This window comes from Ruditapes philippinarum, unplaced genomic scaffold (assembly GCF_026571515.1).
Source record: "Ruditapes philippinarum isolate M1 unplaced genomic scaffold, ASM2657151v2 ctg247_1_1_1_1, whole genome shotgun sequence".
In the NCBI taxonomy this organism is placed as follows: domain Eukaryota; kingdom Metazoa; phylum Mollusca; class Bivalvia; order Venerida; family Veneridae; genus Ruditapes; species Ruditapes philippinarum.
The window spans coordinates 308,866-333,937 of record NW_026852169.1 but is presented as its reverse complement, the minus strand read 5'-3'; the positions used below and the strand labels follow the sequence as shown (position 1 = coordinate 333,937).

The 25,072-nt window shown below is 32.6% G+C and overlaps 1 protein-coding gene across 2 annotated transcripts; it reads left to right on the top strand.

Annotated features, from left to right (window-relative positions):
• The first annotated feature begins 106 nt into the window (after positions 1-106).
• On the top strand, positions 107-25,072 carry LOC132751263 (ubiquitin carboxyl-terminal hydrolase 10-like). 2 transcript variants are annotated; one of them, XM_060741427.1, is made up of 15 exons: positions 107-204; positions 4,299-4,400; positions 5,107-5,152; positions 6,122-7,567; positions 7,883-7,974; positions 8,246-8,355; positions 10,587-10,636; positions 12,534-12,631; positions 13,411-13,525; positions 14,237-14,364; positions 15,008-15,133; positions 15,948-16,040; positions 17,138-17,282; positions 18,688-18,753; positions 19,757-25,072. In XM_060741427.1, exons 1-15 carry the CDS (start codon positions 187-189, stop codon positions 19,942-19,944), a joined length of 2,823 nt encoding a protein of 940 aa, XP_060597410.1. In that variant the 5' UTR covers positions 107-186; the 3' UTR covers positions 19,945-25,072. The 2 variants fall into 2 exon arrangements, with proteins under 2 accessions (XP_060597410.1, XP_060597403.1); XM_060741420.1 differs by having other exon boundaries at positions 5,107-5,164.

The window sequence follows — 25,072 nt, the reverse complement described above, 5'->3', positions numbered from 1 at the left end:
TTTTTACTATTCATAAGATATTCAAATTTCAATTTGACATTTCCACGTTTTTGTAAATTTCGAGTCTTTAAGGTACTAAAAAATCTTGGGTGTTCTTTATATCGACTTCCTGCGCATGCGCCCAAACCTTAAGGAAATCATGGCGATGATGGTGCAAACCGCTAACAGTTGACAGAAATAGTAAATATGGCTTTATCTAATGAGGTAAACAAAGTTTGGTTGTCAACTTATCAAAGAGAAACATGTATTTTAGTAAATGTCTTGCACATTTTGCATAGACATTGCTTATTGACTTCAATTTAAGGAGATGTACACCCTACGTTTACAAGTACAACACACCGGCGGCACTTGGCCAGTTGGGTTATGCGAGTCTTCACTCCCTCTCTTGATCTGCATTTGTTTACAGCATAGATGAATATATTAAGCAAACAATGGCTCAAATAACTTTATTCAATTATTATGACCCAGTCACAACTCTGAAAATTACTTGTGTTTCTCTAGAAAAAACTTGGTCAAGGTCTTGAAAAAATTTTAAGTTGCAGGTCATAGGGGAGGTCGAAGGACAGGGCAGACCGTACAAGGATGGACTGTATATTTGGACGGGGCGGACCATATTTTGGGACAGGGCGGACCGTGACTTGAGACGAGGCGGACTGTGCTTAATTTCAAATTATATATTGCTATTTCTTTATTTTTTTTATGTTTTGTATCAATGTCATCATAAACATATCATATATTTAAGCATTTTCATATTGAACGGATAATTATTAACAATTTGCCATGCAATTATAAGTATAAAATAGGTAGCGTCACATAGTTGGAATTAATTGGAAAAAAAATCCCATGTGTAAAACATATTTTCCTTTTGCGCTGATATTATGAAACTTGACAGAATTATCTTAATTGTAATTTTCTATACACCATTCTAAACATTTAAGCTGAATAAAAGAATAATGATAATTTATATTAGTTAAGTTGTTACTATAGGAAAACCAAGAAATGTGAACATGTATATCAATTCGCTAAACAGACAGCATCTTAATTAAGACAAAGCACAAAAACCATTTCTGATATAAATTAACTCGTCAGAAAAATAAAAGTTGAGGTGAAGTCAACCAGGAGCATGCAGTCAAAATTAATGACATTATTAGACAGGGCACTCGTTTGGCCATTTTTGGGGCCGAATATCGGCCCCATTCCCCTCTCAAAATCATATGTTTTTTTCCCCTATTTCAGTAAAAAATTCCCCTAAAAAAAAAATAAATAAATAAATTGTGGTGTTAATGTTTGATATTTAAGAAAAAGGTGATGTTTTGATTTCATACAAATAAAATATAGTTAACTTTCAATGGACTGAAAACTAAAATACAGTAGTCAACAACGCTTATGTTAAAACCGAAAGTAGCAGGAAGTGTACAGAAGGGAGGTAACTCCCGTAAAATTATTGACAAAATTAATGTGGCAGATTATCATCGTAGGAGTTTACCTTATATTCAATTTGTTTTAGAGAATATACATACATTGTCATACTTCTGCTAGAAAATAAACAAAACTGTTTTAATTTCTGTCTGTTGTTGTTGGAAAAAACGTATTTCTCTTGCATTTTCGTACTCAAATATTTTCGTACCAATTATTTCCGTACCCAGTTTTACAGTTTCATACAATTTCCTCTGAAACCAATACCTTCTTAGAAAAGTCAAAAAGCTTTCTTGTTTGTTTTATTTAATTTTTATTTCAGTTTTCATTGTTATAATTGTTCATTTCTAAAGAACAGACAGAAATATGTAGAAAATAGTTTAAGAACTGACCAGTGCAGATTGCAAAATAGTGTGATAAATTTTTAACATTAGAAATAAAGAAAACATTAATGACTATAATAGAAAATAATTTTGCTGTGTTTCCATAACTTGGGTACAAGTTAACATACCCTTGCCTAGGAAAATCTGCCTTTCCAAAGCTTGTTGCACTGAATCAATATTTTTTGTACAAGTTTACAGAGCTCCAGATAGCGTGCGTATAAGCGTAAAATACGCATAGAAAATCTAAAATACGCATCACTCTCAAAATTCGTGCGTCACAGTTACGCACAACAAAATGAAAATACGCTCGTATGTCAAAATTTATGCGTGAAAGAATAGAAGTGTAAACATTTGATATGTAGAAAGAAAATGTTTTGAGCATAAAAATACAATATATTTCCATTTTATTGCAATGAAAACTAAAAATTCTGTTATCAACAACGCATGTAAAAAACGAAAGTAGCAGGAAATACTATTAATGCTTTTAATATAACCCTTATGTTTTTCAGAATTTGCATTTTACCCCTCACTCTAGAATTTGAGTGGTATATTAACCCTTGGCCAAAAACACATATCTGGACCTCTGATTGATGTCTGAGTCAGTCAAGTGCAATAAGAAAACAAAAAAGAAAACAGTGAGATAGCCTACTTCAAGAACAACTTCATGTTATATGTTTTATTTGTTAGGTCTATAGTAATAAATATACTAGCTATTGTAAGTAATGGTAGGAAATAGTGCCAAGAGTTAGTGTAAAACCTAAATTTAAAGAACTCATATATGACTTAAAATTCCCCTTTTTGTCTTAAAATGACGCAAAATTCCCCTTTCTGAGGGTATGGGTACCTGTCCCCAAAAGTTGTCTAGTGCCCTGTTAGATAGAATAATCCAACAAGACACTTTTCACCAAAAAAAAATTCTTGATAGTTTCACAAGCCAATTGTGTCTAATATTAATAAGATGTGTTTATATGAATGTATGTTAATATGTAAATCAATCGGTATACATGCGGTTTTTGTGATTTACCGGTAAATTCAAATCAACTCGAAAAGCATGTCGATTTGTGCTACTAATTTGTGCTATAGGAAATTAGCCAATTAGAGAAAGACTTCGCATTTTCCGATAAAAGTGTAACTGTAAAAAAAAGAAAATGCGATGTCTTTTAATGAAGGACTAGTCAAACCCCTTGCGATGACATACTAGTTTGGGACCATCAAACCTGGACGTCCAAAAAATGCCTGATTTAGTTTTTTCTTTGTTCATTGATTGTCGATCAAACAATTTCCTTTTTATCAGCAATAAATGCAAATTTCTCATTTTATTTATATAAACTTGTAACTATAATTAATTTTAATATATATATTAATTTTTATTTCAAGAACGTCATTGAAAATTGAAAGTCAAGAGTGTAATACCTGACCTCTTATGCTAGCTATAATCATTTGCTGAGTAAACAATAGAACATTCAAAACTTTAGATTTCCTGCTGAAATAATGTTATTTGTATATATATGTTAAAAATAAAAAAATTGACACAAGCTTTTATCTGGATTAAAATCAACATCATGTACATATCTGACCGGATACGTGGTACTGTATTGTGAACCAATTTAGGTAACTTTGATACCCTCCTCGACCAGCATCAAATATATGTGTCAACTTAGTCAGAAAGATAGTTTGTTTGTTCGGAGAAGAACCCAGCTGTACTGCGCCAAATTTTCAGATCTCTAGCTTTAAAATTTTGATATCTGTATGGAAAAATTGTTCAAAAAGTGTCTGACTGATCGTCCTCGACCAGTAGACATGTCTGCGCATCAAAGGGAACGACCCCTGGCTTATTTTGGGAAAAAAATTATGGCATTCTAGACGATTCGGGAAATTGTTAAAATTTAACAATATGTACATTTTTGTTTATAGTAGTTTTATTTATAGTTACCTTATTTTGCTGTAGCTGGTATCCTACTATTATCCCAACCTAATAACTACCTTTTTCTTTAAAAATGTCTAAAACTTTCTTCCTGGTGAAGATTTTCTGTTTAAAATTACAAGTTAAATTGAAGTGTAAAATTAGCACTTTTTCATGTAAAAAAAGGTCACTGTTTTGTCCAATAAAAAGTAAATTTACATGGTCTATGTGACATTGTGTGTAATTACTGTCAAATAAATTGAGACTTTTCAGAGTGTAAAGTTTTTAAACTCGCTGAATAAAACGTGGCAGGTGTCATAAATTATGCTCAATTAATTGCAATGTTTACATAGATGTTGAAATATGAATTTTTTTCAAAACGGCTTATATTAAGTTTTTTTGATATATATGATCAGTACATGTGCTGGGATTGACAAATATGCATTTTATTTGGATTTTAAAGGCGTTTTGAGCTCCATACCCCAAGTGTCTTTGATTTTTTATGGCTGAGAGACTCTTCAATTTCATAATTCCTTTAAACTTCCCTTTTTGAATTGCTTTTATTTCCTTAATAATTTCTGTTATTATTCACACAGGGGTTTATGTTCGGGAGATTTGATGATCTGAGCCCGGACGAACAGTATAGGATCTACAAGATACTTCATAGACAAAAAGGAGAGCCAGGAAGTAGAGTAGAGGTAAGGCAACAACGCTCCTTAACAAATTTTGTGAAATAATTCTTTGATAACCAATGTACAAAATTACTTTACAGCACCCAGTTATTGTTTATGTGGATTCAGGATATTAATTTTGTCATTTATTATCAAAAGAGGACCTTTCAGGACATAGTTTAATTATAGACCGGATAAATATACCAAAGGCCTTATCCTAAAAATAAATATGAGCAAACAATGTCAGCTTCGAATTTCAGTACTTATTTAGTAAAATGATTAGCCTTTAAGTATATAAAACTATATATATGCTGCAAAATTTTCTGAATTTAGAAAATGAATACTTACAAAATGCTTGTATGAAATTAGTAAGGCGGTAAATTACCTTTAAAGTGAAAGGCGCTACTTAAAATAGCAGAATAATATTTTGTTCTGGAACATTTTATTATGTTTACATACAATATTCATGTATTTTAAAGAACAGAGACATCTTCAGTAACAACTCTTTGAGCATTGACCATAAGATTATGGAAGCAATATAATTTTAATGTTGATAAATTTTTATAACTTTTGAAGAAAAAAAATCTGTTTCGGCACACTGACTGGAAAACCACTTTGTGTTCTTGGGGGTGAGAAAACCAGAAACATTCATTATTTAGTCCCAAATTTAATTTTAGACTATACTGTTCAGCTATTTCATTATTGCTAGGGTAAAATATTGAATGTATTGCAGTTTCCATGGGATAAAGAAGAAGATGAAGTATCAGGGGCAGTTGGAGGTAAATATAAATGTTCGTCATAATTCTTACATTGTTTATATTATGTATGCATAGCAGTATAAAGTAAATAAAAAGTATTTAATAGGTAATCTGTCTGAATATTACAACCATCAAAATGATCTGATATCATAAAACAATCATAAAACAAAAATGAGATGCGTCATGACAAAACCGGCATAGTGCGTTTGCGACAGCATGGATCCAGACCAGCCTGCGCATCCACGCAGTCTGATCAGGATCCATGCTGTTCTCTTACAAACCCTATTACAAGTAGCGAAACTGATAGCCAACAGCATGGATTCTGATCAGACTGCGCGGATGCGCAGGCTGGTCTGGATCCATGCTGGTCGCAAACACACTATGTTGGTTTTGTCGTGAATCGGTTCAAATTGTTTTCAAAGCAGGAGGAGTAACTGCTAAATTCTACTTGTCCTGCATGTTGCACTACACATTCTGATTTACAAGTGATTGTCTTTACAAGACCAAATGAGCCAAAATATTTCCATAAATCTTTAGGAAAAGTAAAACTATTCAATATTCAGGTAATAATTTACTTGTTATATTATTGACTAGTTTTCCAGTATTTATTATTTTTATAACTATATTTCTACTGCTTGACTAATGCAGTAAGCACTATTTTTTGCATAAATTGACCTCTATAATGGTAATTTACGTGGGTTGTTAGTGCCATTGGTAAAATATGTGAATTACTTCCTTTTGGTTACTTCACAATATTTTACTTAAAAATATATTTTCATAATTTTCATAAAAATTAGCATGAATCTGGTGGCTTTAACGTAGGAAGATGGAAAACCAAGGAAGTATTTTGGGGTATGTGTAAAAAGTGCACTGTTTAAATTGCTAATGGGAGCATGAGCACTTGCCATTGTTTACACAGTGTATGTTTTATGCAAAAGAAATATACTGACATAACTGCTTTCATTATGACAGACTGATACTTGTTTTCAGGTACAACCCTGCAAGAAAAGAACTTGGCAGTTACTGGTTTAGAATTTGGATTCCAAGGTGACACAAATGAGGGTGTGCAATTTAGTTTTATGTCAGGGGATTCCCTGATGATTCAGTCAGGAAACTTTGAAGGAGGCATGTATAACCCTGTCAATGTGGATCAACCAGTTCCAACAAATGCAGATCAGTTTCAGGGTCAGTTTATGGTTCCTGGCAGTGGAGCCTACCCTGAACCTGGCAGTAATCAATTCATGTCCGAAAACATGAAACCAGCCATGGAAAGGATCCAGTATAATGAATTTAGCCAATTTAACAATCAGATGGAATCGGCTGATGAGCGTTCTGGACTTAACTCTAAGTTACAGGCAAGTATGAAACCATATGAAAGAAGGAATAAAAAGAAGAGACCTCCAGGTTATTATAAACAGTCTGATTCCTCAGTTCCCCAACAAAATTCCAATGACTTTGCCCCCATGCAGCCCGATCTCACTCAGCCCCCTCCCAATTTTCATCCAGATATGCATTATAATATGCCACCTCCTGGACTCGTTCCCAATCAGTATACAGTAAATAATCAGTATAGTGAAGTTAACCGGGAAAATGTTGCAAACTTTCCTGCTGGAATACCAGTGGCATACCAAGGTGCTCCCACACCAACTGGTGCTGGTAACATGGTCGTTGATAATGATAATGTTAAAAATAATCAAAGACAAGAAATGGGGGATCTTTATGAAGTTGTGATTGATTCTGGCGCCCCACAGAATAGTGCAAACATTCCAGCTAGACCTGAAACATATCAAATTCAAGACCATGAACGGACTAACTCCCAGAGTAGTGTAGATAATGTTAATCAAAGTAGTTCAAATGTTTGCGAGTTTATTCCAAACACAAATGTTGCAATTGAAAATAGAATGTCACAATTAAACGTACAAAGCTCTGGCGTTGCCAAGCCAACGCGAGTGGATGTGTCAATAAAAGATGCCCAAGTTATTGATGAACCTAGTCATATGCCATTAAACACTGTGCAAATAAGTCAAGAAAAACAAGTAATTGACATCAATACTAAAGAGGCAAATGATGCAAATGATTCAAAATATTCGGATAACGCTGCTGAGTTTATGGATGATTCAAAAATGAAATCAGATTCGGAAATTAAAGATGAACCTGTTGTTAGTACAGAACCATCTGTTGAACCAGAGACCAGCGCAGTGAAAAATCCTGAGCCAGTGATTCAGGAACCTGTGAAAACAGCAAAACCCGTGTCTTGGGCTGGTTTATTTAAATCAAACAATTCGAATGTGACCACACCTGAAGCTCCTATGTCTTATAGAAGTTCAGGTGGGGATAACTCTAGTGTTGGTGCTGATAGTGAGCAGAGAAGTGAAAAGGAGTTATCTCCCATGCCTGTGCCAGCCAGCGAAGATAGTGCAGCAAAAGAACTAGGAGGTAGGCTCCTAATCTGAAATTAGGAATAACTTTTTCCCCCATTATTTTAATTTCAGTTGTACATTTAATATTAATGTAGGTTTAACATATAAGTTGTTTGAAATAAATTTGAATTAAAAAGACTTTTGGAGAACAAAAGTTTATGATATACACCTAAAAGCTGTATAGAGGATAAATTTCTATCCAGGTATACCAGATAATATAGCAAGATTTCTTATTGGTGAAATGAGTGAAATTGTCATGAATTTTGACCAGGTTGTCCTGTGTCAATCAAGAAATGTGTCCAACTCCTATGTGCCTTCTTTGTTATTTCAGAGCATTTATCAAAGATGGTCATCAGTCACGCATCGGTATCGTTGCAGCCCAGAGGTCTTGTTAACCGAGCAAATTGGTGCTATATTAATGGAGTATCCTTTATATATCTTGTTATTTACTGATTTTAGAAAAGCAGAATAAAATTTGATTGTTTAACAGTACTTTATTCTAAAAGACCTTTACACTATCAAAAATGTCATAGAAGATTTTCACAATTGTTAGGCATTGTTTATATTTGACAGCTAAATTTGGTATAAAGTATGAAAATTTTGTTTCAGTTATTGCATTATCTTGGATTCTACATTATAATATATTTCATTTGTTTGTTAGTGGTAGAGATTATTGTCTTTAACTTTAAAACAGACATTACAAGCTCTCGTAGCATGCCCTCCATTCTATAATTTACTGAAGAAGTTACCACGGTACCCAGCACTGTCACGAGGTCCTTCCTCTACACCTATACTTGATGCATTGTAAGTCACATTTATCTGTGTTAGTATATTAAATTGCTTTGTTTCCACGGCTTTTGTAACAGTCACTGGAATCCACTCACCTTTTGATTTCAAAAGTTTATTTTGTAATAATGTTTAACAGTTACTTTATGTTGGAAAAATCAAATAATATGTGAAAGGGCACCTGAGGTCTTCCGCGACCTCCACTACAGCTTGAAAGTTGCCACATGACATATACAGTGTTGGTGCAGTCCAAAAAAAAAAAGTGATGTAAATATCCAGCTAATGAATAGAAGGTGGTTCCATCCATGTTTTGGCCTGAGTCTTAGTTGTGTTACTGTAAGCCTTAAATACAAAACAAACAAAAATAACATACCATAATGTAAAATTGTAAAATTAAAATTGATAAGAAATAGATCGAAGGGTTTCAGGAAAATATTGAACATTGTTGCACTTACTCAAATTCATTATAATATTAACTTTGCTTAGCCCCAAATATCTTACTTGTTGCCTTATATCCCCCGCCGATGGAATCGGGAGGGGGATATAGTTTTGGCGTTGTCCGTCCGTCCGTCCATCCGTCCGTCCGAATTTCGTTTCCGGAGTAGTTCTCTGCAACTACTGGCTGGAATTCAACGAAACTTTATGGGAATCATGAATATCAAGAGGAGATGCGCATCTGACCGTCCGTCCGTCTATCCGTCTGTCCGAATTTCGTTTCCGGAGTAGTTCTCTGCAACTACTGGCTGGAATTCAATGAAACTTTATGGGAATCATCAATATCAAGAGGAGATGCGCATATCGTCAGCTTGTTCCGGTCAGACCCTTTAACTCGGAGTTATGGCCCTTGATAAGTTATGTAGAATGCATATATAGTAAAATTTTGTTTCCGGAGTAGTTCTCTGCAACTACTGGCTGGAATTCAACGAAACTTTAGGGGAATCATCAATATCAAGAGGAGATGAGCATATCGTCGGCTTGTTCTGGTCAGACACTTTAACTCAGAGTTATGGCCCTTGCTTAGTTATGTAGTATGCATATAGAGTAAAAATCGTTTCCGGAGTAGTTCTCTGCAACTACTGGCTGGAATTCAACGAAACTTTATGGGAATAATCAATATCAAGAGGAGATGCGCATATCGTCAGCTTGTTCCGGTCAGACACTTTAACTCAGAGTTATGGCCCTTGATTAGTTATGCAATATGCATATGGAGTAAAAATCGTTTCCAGTGTAGTTCTCTGCAACTACTGGCTGGAATTCAACGAAACTTTATGGGAATCATCAATATCAAGAGGAGATGCGCATATCGTCGGCTTGTTCCGGTCAGACACTTTAACTTAGAGTTATGGCCCTTGATTAGTTATGCATTATGCATATAGAGCAAAAATCGTTTCCGTGCTACTTCTCCGCATCTTCTGGCTGGAATTCAACGAAACTTTATAGGAACCTTCAATACCAAGAGGAGATGGGCATATCGTCCCTTTGTTCCCGTCAGACACTTAAACTTAGAGTTATGGCCCTTGATAAGTTATGCATTATGCGTATATAGAAAAATCATTTCCACACTATTTCTTTGCAACTACTGGCTGGAATTCAACGAAAATTAATGGGAATCATCAATATCAAGAGGAGATGCGCATAACATTGGCTTGTTCCAGTCAGACATTTTATTTGGGAGTTATGGCCCTTAATTAGTTATGCATTATGTTTGTAGAGCAAAAATCGTTTCCACGCTACTTCTCTGCAACTACTGGCTGGAATTCAACGAAACTTTATAGGAACCTTCAATACCAAGAGGAGATGGGCATATCTTCGGCTTGTTCTGGTCAGACACTCTAACTCAGAGTTATGGCCCTTGATTAGTTATGCAGTATCCATATAGAAAAATATTTGTTTCCTCGCTACTTCTCTGCTACTACTTGCTGGAATTCAATGAAACTTTATGGGATACTAAGAGGAGATATGCATATAGTCGCCTTGTTCCTGTCAGATACTTATAACTCAGATTTATGGCCCTTGATTAGTTATGTAGTATGCATACATCTTATTGGCATTTCCAGATTTTACTATTTAAGACAAAGTTATGGCCCTGTTATTGCCCTGAATATTTATCAAGTTCAAAGAATATTACTGTTTATGCCATGATTAATATATAAATAAAGCCTTATGTCTTCAGTTGTTGTGTTAATAATAAACCAGTACTCGGCGGGGGATATAAATATAAATTCAACGAATTTGCTTGTTTTCTGTAGGGTTGAGTTTGTACACGAGTTCATGCCAATGTCAAGAAACTTTGAAAAGGGTAAGCTACATTTCTGTTACATCTTGCAAGTCTTACTCAGATTTTGATTATTTTCTATTTGTATAACCATACTGTTGTTAATAGGAAAAAGGATTTAAAACATTATTTCTATAGATAAATAGTGCATTTTGCGTGGTAAATTACAGTTTTTTAAATCTCATCAAGATAGGCATAATTTTAGAGCTTTGCTGCTAAAGTGGCAGAAGTTAGGTCAGGGGTTCTTATGAAGAGTATGGAAGTTTATTGAAGTTACTTAGATTTTAAAAGTGTATGTGCTAAAGATCGACCTACTGATCTGTCAAAGATAGACATTTTCTATGGTACTTTTTAAAACATTGCAACTGAATTACTACACAGACAAAAAGAAAAAAAATCTTGTAAGACTAAAGTAAATATTATTATCCCCCGCCGATGGAATCGGGAGGGGGATATAGTTTTGGCGTTGTCCGTCCGTCCTTCCGTCCGTCCTTCCGTCCGTCCGTCCATCCGTCCGTCCGAATTTCGTTTCCGGAGTAGTTCTCTGCAACTAACAAAACTTTTATGGGAATGTTGATCACATGTGAAGTTGTGCACCTGGGTATTTTCGTCTGGATATTTTTAGTATTTTTAGAGTTATTGCCCTTGACTCAGTAAAAATTTTGTCCGAATTTCGTTTCCGGAGTAGTTCTCTGCAAACTAATGGCTGGAATTTCAACGAAACTTTATGAAGAATGTTGATCAGCATGTGAAGTTGTGCACCTGGGTATTTTCGTCTGGATATTTTAGTTATTTTTAGAGTTATTGCCCTTGACTTAGTAAAATTTTTGTAATTTTCAACTTGTGTCGCATGTAACTCAAAAAGTATTTGACCTAGAGTCATGAAACTTTACAGGAATGTTGATCAGTATGTTAGTAGTTGTGCACCTGGGTATTTTGTCTGGATATTTTTAGTATTTTTAGAGTTATTGCCCTGCACTTAGTAAAAAAAAATTTGTAATTTTCAACTTGTGTCGCATGTAACTCAAAAAAGTATTTGACCTAGAGTCATGAAACTTTACAGGAATGTTGATCAGTATGTGTAGTTGTGCACCTGGGTATTTTCGTCAGGATATTTTAGTATTTTTAGAGTTATTGCCCTTGACTCAGTAAAATTTTGTCCGAATTTCGTTTTTCCGAGTAGTTCTCTGCAACTAATGCTGAATTCAACGAAACTTTAATGGGAATGTTGATCAGCATGTGAAGTTGTTGCACCTGGGTATTTCGTCCTGGATATTTTAGTATTTTTAGAGTTATTGCCCTGACTTAGTAAAAATTTTTAATTTTCAACTTGTTGTCGCATGTAACTCAAAAAGTATTTGACCTAGAGTCATGAAAAACTTTACAGGAATGTTGATCTGTATGTGTAGTTGTGCACCTGGGTATTTTCGTCTGGATATTTTTAGTATTTTTTAGAGTTATTGCCCTTGACTTAGTTAAAATTTTGTAATTTTCAATCACAATCATCAGTCACACGAGGCCAGAAAAGGAGTTTCAAAAAATGCAAAATTAAAAAAATCTTGTCTGACAGTTCAAGGCCTAGAGCTTTGATATTTGGTATGATGATATAAAACAAATAGGTCTCTGCCAAAAATTGTTCAAATTTTAGCCCTTGGGTCAAAATTGGCCCCACTCCAGGGGGTCATAGATTTTCCTTATATGTTTATAGTGAAAACTTAAAACTCTTCTTTGTTTGAAGGTACAAGGCTTCAAGTTCAAAAAAAATTTACAGTTTATGCCATGATTAATATATAAATAAAGCCTTATGTCTTCAGTTGTTGTGTTAATAATAACCAGTACTCGGCGGGGGATATAAATTCAACGAATTTGCTTGTTATAACACAAAATTGTCATGAATAAAAGTTTGGTGTATATTCTACAGGACATAAAGGTGTAAGAGATATAACACCTGGACAACCATTTGAACCTGCATATGTCTACAAGATGCTTCAAGCCATAGCTGTCAACCCACACTTTAAGGTAACACATAATATTCTTACTTCATCTTTCTAGAAATTCTTTTACTTGTCCTAGATTGAAAACTGCAATTTAGCTACTGATTTCTTTAAGATTTTTCTCATCGCAATACTATCTCATTTGATTTGTGAAAAATCAGTATTCAAAAGTATGCTGCACTTCTATGTTTGGACCTTCCTGGCCAAGGTAACTGACTGAATTTTTAGGTCGACAATTCAAAAAAATGGGAGAGCTCTTAAGTATAGCTTATCTCTGTTGGCATCACACTGTGGTTAAGTTTTTTGCATACAAGTTAATATCTCTGAAAGTACTGTAGGGATTGGGTTGAAACTTGACACGCTTATTTGAGAGCATAGTAGGAGATTGCTATACAAGGCCCATAACTCTATCATGGATTTTGTCAGAATTATGGATCTTTTTGAACTTAGAAAAATTCTACATAATAAAAGGCGCTTGTTTTACTATCAAGCACTGAGAATGGTTGAGCATGCTGTTCTACCAGCAGTTCTTGTTTTGCCCCTCATCTGACATCACCATTTGTTTGAAAATTGCCAAAGTCTTAGGTTTCTTTTTTGTCAGGAGGCTATTTGCTAGTTTATAGAAACGATGACTATTCAAGGATGATAATCTGTGGTCTTCATCATTCGCCAGTTAAGATAAAACATTATCATATGACCGTAAAAGTCTGTGTTACTTAAAAGCTGACAAAATGTATTGAATTTAATCAGAACTGTTGTGATCAATACCAATATAAATAATGGAATTTATGGTTATAATTTCAGCTGGGAAAACAAGAAGATGCTGAGGAGTTTTTGAGCTGTATATTAGATGGTATGCATGAAGAAATGTCTGCTGCTGTCAACCTGAACTCTAACAATATTGACGGTAATGGAAATGGTAAGTTTTTGTTTTCTTCTTACTTTAAACTATAGGTATTTAAGATTTATTATGTTGACTCTTAGCTTAAAAGCTAGTGTTAAGTTTATTGTCCTCAGACTGGAAAGTCTGAGGCAAGGCAAATCTTTTTTAAATTGTCTTGTTCCATTTTTCCTTCACAGCTGTTTCAAGTTATTCATATCAATTAGAAGTTGGCAGTAACAGAAATACCAGTGTACCTGTACTTGTTACATAGATAAAGTCGGCCATCAGTGTTTAAATTTCAGACATATACATGCTTTCAGTAGTCATTTCTAGGGTTTAAAGAATCTCTGTCTTGTCTTATGTGTCTAAATTTAAAAATGACTGTTTGACACATAATTTATTTATGGACACTTGACCAACTCATATTCTTGTCAATTTTCTGATTAATCCTTCAAAAATTTTTTTGTAATTAATAGGTCAGGTGTGGTATAAGATAACATTCATAATGGACAGTGTTCACAAGGTCTCATGATTTGATCATATTTTGTAGAATAATGGCTCTTAAATAAGTGAACCTGGTTTTGTGAAAATGTCGTCACTTTCTTTATATTTCTTATAATTTCTGTGAATTTCATCCAAAAAAATGTCTTGATTAACTTTATATTTCTTTGGATTTCTTTAAATTTCATCTAAAAAATGCCTTCATGAATTGATGATGAAATATGGAACTTGTTTTGTTATATTTAGAAACTGTCGAGTCCGAGGATGGTTATGTGAATGGTTACATTCATGCTGAAGGTGAAGAGCTTGAAGGGGAACCAGAGGACAGCTGGGAACAAGTTGGACCCAAGAAAAAATCCGTTCTTACAAGAAGGGTATGTGTTTTCAAAATCTTGTTTTCAAAATCTGGCCTACCTTTGTGAATGCATCCTGAATTCTTCCAATTCTTATAAGTGATAAAAGTGATCTGCTTACAAAAAAGGTTGATGGTTCAAGCCTGCAGCTGATTGTGCCTGAATTAATTAAATTAGAGGTAAATTAGGTCAGTCTCGACAAGAGTTCAGAAGTAGTCATATATCACCAAAGTTTACTCTTATTTATGGTTTTGAATCATTTTTTCAAAGACATGTTACATTCATAACCCCTTGCTTGATAATTGTTATGCATAAGTATATCTCAAAGTGCAACAAATGTATTGTTACTTGTTGCTTTTAGAATTAATGTTACATGAAGAAAAGTAATAAATTTGCCAAAAGCATTCTGGTGTAAGAAATATCTTTAACAGGGGCGGCAAAATTAATTGTCCGAATTGCCCAGGTTGCCCACAGCCTGTAGGGACAAGTGGAAATTTTCAAGTATTTACTACATAAATATCATACTGACAAATTAAGAAATTCATCAGATATAAACTGACAAGTCGGTCAAAATCAGATTTTGCCAGCCCTGCTTGATTTTAATAGTTTCCTATTACTAAGTATATGTGTGGCAGTAATATATGTACTTTTTTTATTGTTTTAGGCAAACTTTGCAAAGACCCCTATAGCAGATATATTTGCTGGTTTGGTTCGGTCAGCTGTGTACAAGTCCTCATCAAAGGAAACGGCAACCTTAGAACCTTTCTTTACATTGCAATTAGATATACAGGTGTGTATAAATTAATTCTTTATCATGCTTCCAGAAATTATCATGGTATAAAGCTATATCTAACAAATTTTTTATCTCTATATTCTTATGGTTGATTATCAAGAAAGAGTTGTTATATAGAATGTTTCTGTAATTTAACACATAAGATTACTATATGGAAATGGAAAAATTGTTCTGAAACCAAATTTTTATGCTGCTATTTAAAGTAGGATTTTCAACATTTAGCAGTGATGTCATGAATTTTTGATTTCGTCTAAAAGTAAATATACCAGCATGTTTCTTTCATACAAGTGTTTTGATCATTCAGGTATTCTGGAATGGTTCTTTTTCAAAATTTAAGCTTAAATTATTTAAACGCATGGATATTGCTTTATATACTTTAAGGTGTAGTATAGCCAGTTTGGTTTACTACAAACCTAGGAACCATGACTGATAGTGTTTTTGTTAATTGACTTGAATCTTGGGTATTTGTGCTTACATGTAGTTACGCCCTTAAGTTTGGTAAGACGGCAACAGCAACAGTCATTCAGGCTAAAATTTAAAAGTATTCAATGTCTCCTGATAGACACAAAGCTCCAGTTAATGTTTGAGATAAGACCACTGCTTTGAATCAGATTCTGTAAAAGGTACAACAGCGTGTCTTCATTCCTTTCATTACAAGTCAAGGTGATTATATTTAGGACTATTCAAGTCTTGTTACTGCACTGTAGGTTCAGGGTGAGCTGTTAGAATAAACTAGATTCTCTTTCTATTATATAGTAAAAAAAGAGTCATTAATATTTTAAATGAACTTTTTTGTATTTTTTAAAACCAGTCTGAAAAGGTATGGACTGTGAAGGATGCCCTTGAAGGCCTTGTCAGTAAAGAACAAATCAGTGGGTACACATGTTCGAAAACAAATTCAGAGGTAAGCATTATTATTCACTGTGCTAACATTTTGTATTAAGTGGTAGTTCTACTCAGGTGCCAGCTCGTGTCTGAAATAATGTAAGGAGGGGCACCTGAGGTCTTGCTCTGCCAGTAAAGCTGGAAAGTTACTATATGACCTTTAAGAGTGTTGTTGTGACTTTACCTGACCAGGAAATTTGTTTTGATGCTTGAAAATGCAAAAGAAGCACTTTGATGCTTGATAATTGTAAAGCTTTCCAAGCAGATATCGGCTTCACCCAGTGCAATTTAAACTGGGGAAAGTTTTTTTTTGAAGTTTCTCACTTATGCCTTACACATCCATCATTTCAAGCATAGCTCTTCCTTTCATCTCAATTTCCTTAAAATGTTGAAATTCATTTGTATCAATAGTATTACACAGTTGAAAAGACATAATTAATTAATGAACTGTTTTGATTGTATATATATATTTTCTTTGAAAGATTTGAAGAAGCCTAATTGCCAAATTGTCAAAATGAACGGACAACTCTTCAGACTGTTCTGTCATAGTGTTAGGAAGAGTTGCCTCTCTTAGTCTTTAGAAAAATGCACTCATTGTTATTGACCTTCCAGAATAACTCATTTCATTTACCGTCCTTGCGAAATATTAATTATCAGGATCAAAAGTATTCTCAAATTATACCTAAATCATTTATGCTAACTGATAACTGCAATTTAAATGATAAAGTTTATAGAATAATTGAAATATTTCTTAAATACATTAAAAGATATGTGTTTTTGATCCTGATTTTTTTCTGAGTACACACAAGGCCTTGTTCTTGGTAGTAAAGAAATTTTCGTAGCACAAATGCTGATCTTGTTTATATTTGATTGGTGGGAAACTGGTACTAAATGTACACTGACCATTGAAAATCCAGAGGCTTAAGTCAAGGTTTGTAAAAAGGTTTAATAACCTTGGATTCAGACTTCTGAGTTTGTGTCTTAGACTTTGGAATTCATTCTGCTGAGACATTTTAATTTTGCTGTAACATGTCACATATTATTGTTTTTTTTCTGTGTCTAATTTGATATTTTATTTAGCTAGAAAATAATCATAGTATGTTCTTCTATAATCAGGTGGAGGTAATGAAGAAATTAAGTTTGGAGGAACTGCCACCTGTACTTATTCTACACCTGAAATGTTTTGTCTACAACAAAGATGGTGGTTCACAGAAACTTATGAAGAAAGTGGACTATGGTATTGAATTAGAAATCACAAAAGGTAATATTTTTCTTCACTTTCACATTGTTGTCAATAATTTACTGTACTTTGTTTTCAATGGTGTACTTAATTTTTCAATGGTTGACTTTGGTTTTCAATACATTTGTACTTTAGTTTTCAATGAGTTACTTTGGTTTTTAATGATTTACTTTGAATAACATCAGTTTTAAATACATTTGTACTTTGGTTTCCAATGATTAACTTTGGTTTTCAATGATTTACTTTGGATTTTAATGATTTACTTTAGTTTTCAATAATGTACATTGGTTTTCAATGATTTACTTTGGTTTTTAATGATGTACTTTGGTTTTAATGATTTACTTTAGTTTTCAATGATGTTCTTCGGTTTTAAATGCTTCACTTTGGTTTTCAATGATGTACTTTGATTTTCAATGATTTACTTTGATTTCTAATGATTTACTTTGGTTTTCAATGATTTACTTTGGTTTTCAATAATGTACTTTGGTTTTCAATTATTTGCTTTGGTTTTCAATGATGTACTTTGGTTTTCAATAATGTACTTTGGTTTTCAATGATTTAATTTGTTTATAACCTTGATGCCTTTTTTGGACGGGGTTGTTATCTTCAACCCACATTTCTTTGTTTGCCATACCCAATGAAATATAATTTGTGTCATAATAGAAAATTATTTTTTTCAACCATATGATGTCCTTATTGTGAATAGTTTAGTCTACATTTTCTGTTGTAATAAGGCAGTTTTTCATACACAAATAAAGACTTTATTGAAGGAATTTTCAATGAATTAGATTTAGTATTTTGTTTATTAATACTAAATCATGAGCTGTTATATAAAATTCTAAAGGGAAAGAATTCCATTTATTTGAATTTTGAATAGTTATATTATATGACAGAGAAAAATGATTATTTTGATACAATACCACACCTTACGTAATTTGATTAGTTTCTTTCAATACATAACAAACTAGATTTCTATGAATAATAACACCTTTGTTCTCAAATTGAATAGAAGTAAGCAAAAAAAAATTGGAAATTAAATTGTCATTGTATCTTTACATGTAATAATGCTATATCTTACGAAATGTTTTTATAGAATTAATCAATAGTGAAATTATACTGTTTCTATAGTATTATGGTCGGTTCTTGAAAGAGTTGTAACATAAAATGACTTAGTTATTTGACAGACATGAACATTACATCTAAACAGAATAAAATGTTCCAGAATAAAATATTACCCAAGTAGTGTTAGTTTGATTCAAAATCCTATAAAAAATTATCAGATACTGTTGATAATAAATTACTTTATATTGGGTATCTTTTTATTATTATTTTCTCAGATGCCTTTACAGATTTATGATTATTGGAAAATTTTGACTTTGAAATATTTGAATCATAATTAATTTTGTTATTATTTTGATACTTTCAGATTTACTGTCTCCTAGTGCACGCAGCAAACTTACTGTAAATCAAAGATCTTACAAATTATTTGCAGGTAAGTGTTGAAATATTAGTTTGCAATGTTTGTACCTTCTGCTTATTCCTAAAATCTTTAGTAAGGCAGAGTTTGAGTCGTAATGGTTCATTACTTTCAATTGCTTGCCCTATCACTCATGTGTGTTCGAATCCTGCCAGGTCCTTTGGATTGTTACATTTGAGGAATTTTTCCAGGTAACTTGGAGAAGGTCATCAGTTCTACTCCGGTGTCTGCCATCATATGAAATAAAGTACATGATCTGTTTACATAGTCAGTGGACCGCCTCCGTGGTCGAGGGGTTAGAGTCGATGACTTCTAATCCAATTACCTCTCTGGCCTGGGTTCGATCCCCGGGAGATGCTTTGGTAGTTTAGCACAGAGGAAGGTAGTCTAGTACTGGTGTAACTCTCCAGGAACGATGGTTAGGAAACTACCTGCCTATATGACTTAAATACTGTTGGGGAAAAAGCGTAAAAGGAAACAAACAAATAAATATAGTCAGTGTGACTCTAAAACCAACAAAAAGTAAAACTTATATTTGGTGTGCACTTAGTTGGCTGAGTAGTTTTGGTCCCTGGCTAAAAATAACTTTCCTTTTACCTCACTGTGATAATCATAAAGTTGGTTCAAACCCCACCAGATATGTTGAACTCCATTATGTTAGGAATCTGTCCAGTTTGATTATGGAATGTTTAGGGTTTGACTAAGATGCTCTTCTGTACCCAAGTAATGCGGGGAAATTTATCTTCGGGTTTTAAACCAGGATAGCAATAAAACATTGCCATTTGACCATTATTTTTATTTCACTTTATTTCTAAAAAAGAAAACCAGCATGAATGAAAAAAAAAATGCTTTATTAGAAATTATTTTCAAGAAGGAAAATAATATAAAAAGTAAGTTTATCTTGTGTTATGTACATTGTATTTTTTTTTTTTTAAATAGAAAATAATATTAAAAGTAAGCTTATCTCGGGTTGTGTGTATTGAATGAATTTTTATCGTGATTTTATTTTGTATTTTAGTTGTCTACCATCATGGGAAGAAAGCAACAGGTGGACACTACACTACAAACGTATTCCATCCCGGAATCAACGGATGGGTGAACAGCGACGACAGTCAAGTGAAGACAGTAACGGCACTCTCGGTTCTGAAATATTCACCCCCTCGAGTACCGTACTTGCTGTATTACAGGAGACTGGATAGCCACTAGTGCTGTACATGAGAGGGTTATTGTGAAATGAGAGGTTATTATGAAATGAGAGGTTTTCTACAGAGAGAGGTTTATTATGTAATTTAAACAATGGTTTATAGCCTTTCTGAGCAATTGAATTCAGAAGGCTTGTTAGTTCAGTGATATGACACAATGATTTATTCTGTGTATAACAATGATGTAAAGTGTTTGTTATATTTGTATAGTTTTGTGATATACAACAATGGATTATTGACAATTTAACGATAGTCTGCCTTTGTGAACATTATGTACACTTAACTCTTAAAGGTTGATCGTGAAAAGTGTTAGATAGCAATGGTTTATTTCGTAATATTAATAATGAAGATTTGCTTTTGAAGTTATTTGATTTACTATATTACAAACTACAAAGGTTTGACAGTGCGCAGTAGTTGGTTTATTATTCCATATTTGCTTACAATGTTTGATAAATATTGCAAGTAGATGGTGATTAGATATTATATAGGCTTAATAGTATGCCGTGATATATATGTATAACCAATGGTTTGTACTGTATTAAAACAACGGTGCCTCGTTCGTCATGGATTTGAAAGACACTTGTGAATAGGTATTGCGGATTATTATTTAATTATAAACAATGAAATATTCCTGACAATAGGATATTGTATAGAAAAATAGATATGTTGTACATATGCTATGTAGGGAATGGAACTGGATGGAGTTAATGACAAACAATACATGTATAATGAAGACAGTAGTGGACTAATTTGGTGCATCAGGCTGGATTTTGAATTCTAGTGAAATACCTAGGAAGATCTTAAAAGTACAAGGAAGAAAAATAACAATATGTTTACATGTACTTTATAATATCCCATAAAAATTGTCTTGTAGAATATATTTAATGGTACTTTTTAAAGGTTTCAATTAATTGTGTTGCTTTAATGTCTTCTTATAATTGTTGAAAGGGTTTCATTCTTTAAGGGGAAAAATTCAAGGATGCTATTGTTATTTTGTACGGAGCCAAAAATTTGAAAACTTTCAAGTTTTAGCAAATTACTGTGTCTGTTCACATAATTTTCAGGATGCTTGAATTAGATCTTCATGAGAAAAATTCAGTTATGAAAAGTTCAATTAACTAAGATATCTGTAAAAAAAAAATTTGAGCATGCATTAACAAGATCTTAATGAGAAAGTTTTAATTATGGTAAGTGAAAAAAAAAAACTGAGATATTTTTATTGAACACCTATGAAATATTCCACCACTTATACCTATCACATTATTGACTAATATGGAGGAAAGATAATACTTGAATCTACGACTATGATGTTAATCTTCTTGTAAACTGCCATTATTTCACTTCGGATATATTTATATTACATTCTATATATTTAAACAAAAGCTACGGGTTTTGCTTAAAAAACTTTTTGTGTAGTCTTAATTGCATTGTGTTTACTTTTTTGTCACCTATGCTTGTTTTGTATGATTTTGGTCTTTAAATTTTCATTATTTTGTGTCCTGTCGCAGAAAGAATTTATAAGAAATCCATACACTGTTTTACATTTAAAAAGAAAGAAAGAAACATTTTGAACTAGGTGTAATGTTTTAGCACCTCTATTGTTAATAATGGCATGTTCATTGTATCAGAATTGAGTAAAGCAAATTGTGTACATCTAAAATTAGGGTGGAACTGTCAAAATTGGAAGTCTGGCAAGTATATTTGTCAAAGTTCATCGAGGAAATCGAACATTGGATAGTGAAGTGAAAAGCTTTATTACTAACTTTGGTTATAAAATTGTAGAATGTTGTTGTATATTTTATGAAATTATTTAATCTACATTGATCTATCACTCAGACAATTTCTACACACTTTAACTGATATTATTGACAGTTTATCTGATTATTGATAACAGTGAACACTGCAGCTTTAGATTTAACTTGTAATGCTTTTGTCATCACAAAAGTTATTAAAACCCCATGGGAGTGCAGCCATCAACACTAGATTTGACAGAGTATGAATATCAATTTAAAATTTGAGACATTTCATTTTGAATTTTTCCAGTAGGGAATTTAATGTTTATGTATATGCCATTTATTATGTTTCTTGCAGTAAAAATATCGGTGAAAACAGAATGATGCTTGCAATAGAATAAAATCTTGTCATAAAGTTGATATATACCTTGAACTGTGAAGACAAGTTTCAATTTTAATTAGACATAGCTTTAGCATTAATTTTATTGGCTATTTCACTTTAATTCTTTTTTTCCTTTGCAAAAGTGAAAAAAAGCACACACAAAAACAAAGGGAGTTAACTGGGCAAGAAATAAAATTGTTCAGATATTGTGTATGTGAAGTATTGGACGGTATGTTTAAGTTAGAGATATTTTTGATATTTTAACTGTTATATGTTAAAACAGTGCCCGTTCTCCTATATACTGTTATACAGTAGGACATGTGTGTACTATAAAATTGATAAATATTATGATGTACATTATTTATTGTATATAACTATTATTTTGCCCTTATGGAAATATATATCATTTAATTGACCCCCGTTTTCTGCATTTATGTTAAAAGACTTGCAGCAGTGGTAACACTGCTAAAATGAACTCTATATAACTTAACAAGGTCAAATTATTTCTTTGATTAAAATGACTGTTATGATTTGTTTTTGTGTGTTTGTGAAAGAAAAGTATACATGTGAAGAAAAGGAAAAAATGAATTTTTTTCATGCATTGGTGCAGAAAAATGAATAGCTGATAGTAATTGTATGTGTGCACATGTCCGTATGTTTGTCTCTAGACCTCACCTCGACTCTTTTAACTTATTCGATTACAGTTTAACTTGACAAGAATATTTAAGAATAGACCTTGTACATATCCCTTATTTGGTTCTGTTGTGAGTTATAGCCCTTTGTTTAAAATCTTATCAGCACTGATTTTCAGCAGCATATGGTAGTTCATTTTTTTCAGGTATTGTATCTGAATATGTTTATATTTTTGTTTTTGTTTTGTGTATTTTTTATTAGCATTTGTTGGAATGTTTTCCCCCTTCTCTCCCCCCACACTTTGGTCTCTTGGGTTTTGTATTGATGATGTTAAATGTAATACACTGTATTGAATAAGCAGGTGTTAATACACACCTGTGATCTTGAAGACTACTTTAGCCTATTTATATATTTAACAGTTTCATATGGTGTCTCCTAAGGAGTCCTTACAAGTAGGAATACTAGACAAATTCACGGATGTTAGTACAAAATGTTCCTTTTATTCTTGCAGTGTGTTTTATATCGCTTAAAGTTGTAGTAGATTGCTGGGCTAATTATTCAAAATGACAACACCTTGATAATGGGATAATGGACTTCAGTCACTTAATTAAACATTTGATTTTGAACTTGTTCATCTTGTCTGGAAAGAGGTAGGAAGTATAAAATGAAGAAAGGTTTTTGGTCTGCACTCTGGTGCTTGCTGTTGCATTCAATAACTTGTCAATCTTTTATATTTGTGGGCATATAACAATTATGATACTGGATTTACTTTAAATATGATATAATATATAATAAAGATTTATCACGGTTAAAGACACTTTATGCCTAATAATGCTATTATAGTATCCTGTTACAGTTTCCAAAACATAATGCATTGACCATAAAGCCGTGGCATCTTCTGCATTTTTGCAATTAGTACAGTTATAATGATTTTAAGCATTTTGTATATAGGCCAAATTACTACTTTGTTAACATTTTGCTATCTTTATTGCAAATATTTTCACCTTCAAATATAATTTCTTCTGATGATAAGCAACATGCTTTTAATCCAACATTACAACATTATATAATACATATTTGCCCTTTCTGCATCACTTCTGAGGCTTAATGTGCCTTTAATTTCCATTGTATAAAGTACTTAAAAAATCTATACAAATATTTTTGTGTCAGACCTGATTTTGTGTGCCAGTGGAGAAAATGTTAAATACATAAAAGTATAAATAATTTGATAGTTTTATGCAGAATACAGAAAAAAATTGCAATGGCTTGGCATTAAAGTTAGAATTCCTATAAAGCAAAATCTAATGCAGTTAATGATTACAAATTTTATAAACTAGATAACATTTCTTTTACTAGTATGTCTCACTGGTTAAACTTGATTTATATCAGTTCTATATCCTTGTTTCTTTTGCTTTGCCTTTCATAGTTTAGATAATATTTAAATGTTAACATTAATTTATTACCTCTTAATTAAAAACTATTTATAGCAGTGGCGATAATAGCCTGATTATGGAACGTCAGTGGTTCTAGTCAGGTGCCTGCTTGTTCCAGACATAATGGAGGGGGGGACACCTGAGGTCTTCTTTCCCCAGTATATCTGGAAAGTCGCCTAGTGACCATTACAGTGTTGGTGTGACTTGAAACACAAGAATTACAACAATAGTGGCAGTAATGTCTTCACAATACAGCATGATCAGTCGTGAAGGTTAAAGCATCTCGTTCAGCATCTTGATAATGAAATCCCTGAAATTTGAAATAGACCAGTCCAATTTCAAAGTCATTTCAAACATTTATGTGTTATAAATAATCATCAATCATTACATGTATCTAGAATAAAATTTTGTTGTTAACTGGTTAACTTTTAAATGATCACCAATAGCTAGATATATGCAGAATCAATTTTATTGTTGTCTGGTTGACTTAAAATGATCATCAATAATTAAGAGGTATCCTGCATAGAAATGATCACCAGTTTAGAATAAAAAAATATGGTTGAATGGTTAACTTAGAAATAATCATCAGTAATTTGACATAAAAAAAAAAATTATTGACTGGTTAACTATCATTTTTGTAATTAGACCTATTCGGAATAAATTTTGTTGATTCCATGCTAATTCGAAAATGATAATCAATTATATGATTTATCAAGAATAAAAATGCTGACTGGTTAACTTAGAAATGATCCTTTGGTGTATCCAGAATTGAATGTTGTTGATTTACTACCTTCTAACAGAAATAATGTAGTTAATCTGGTGTCCTGTTTATCAATTAATGTTAAATTTTGTGAGTGATATCAATTGAAAAATGTTTCAAGAATATTGATAACAAATGCTTTTGTTAATATGCTATTTCAGATACTTGAATAAATTGTATAAACCCCATTA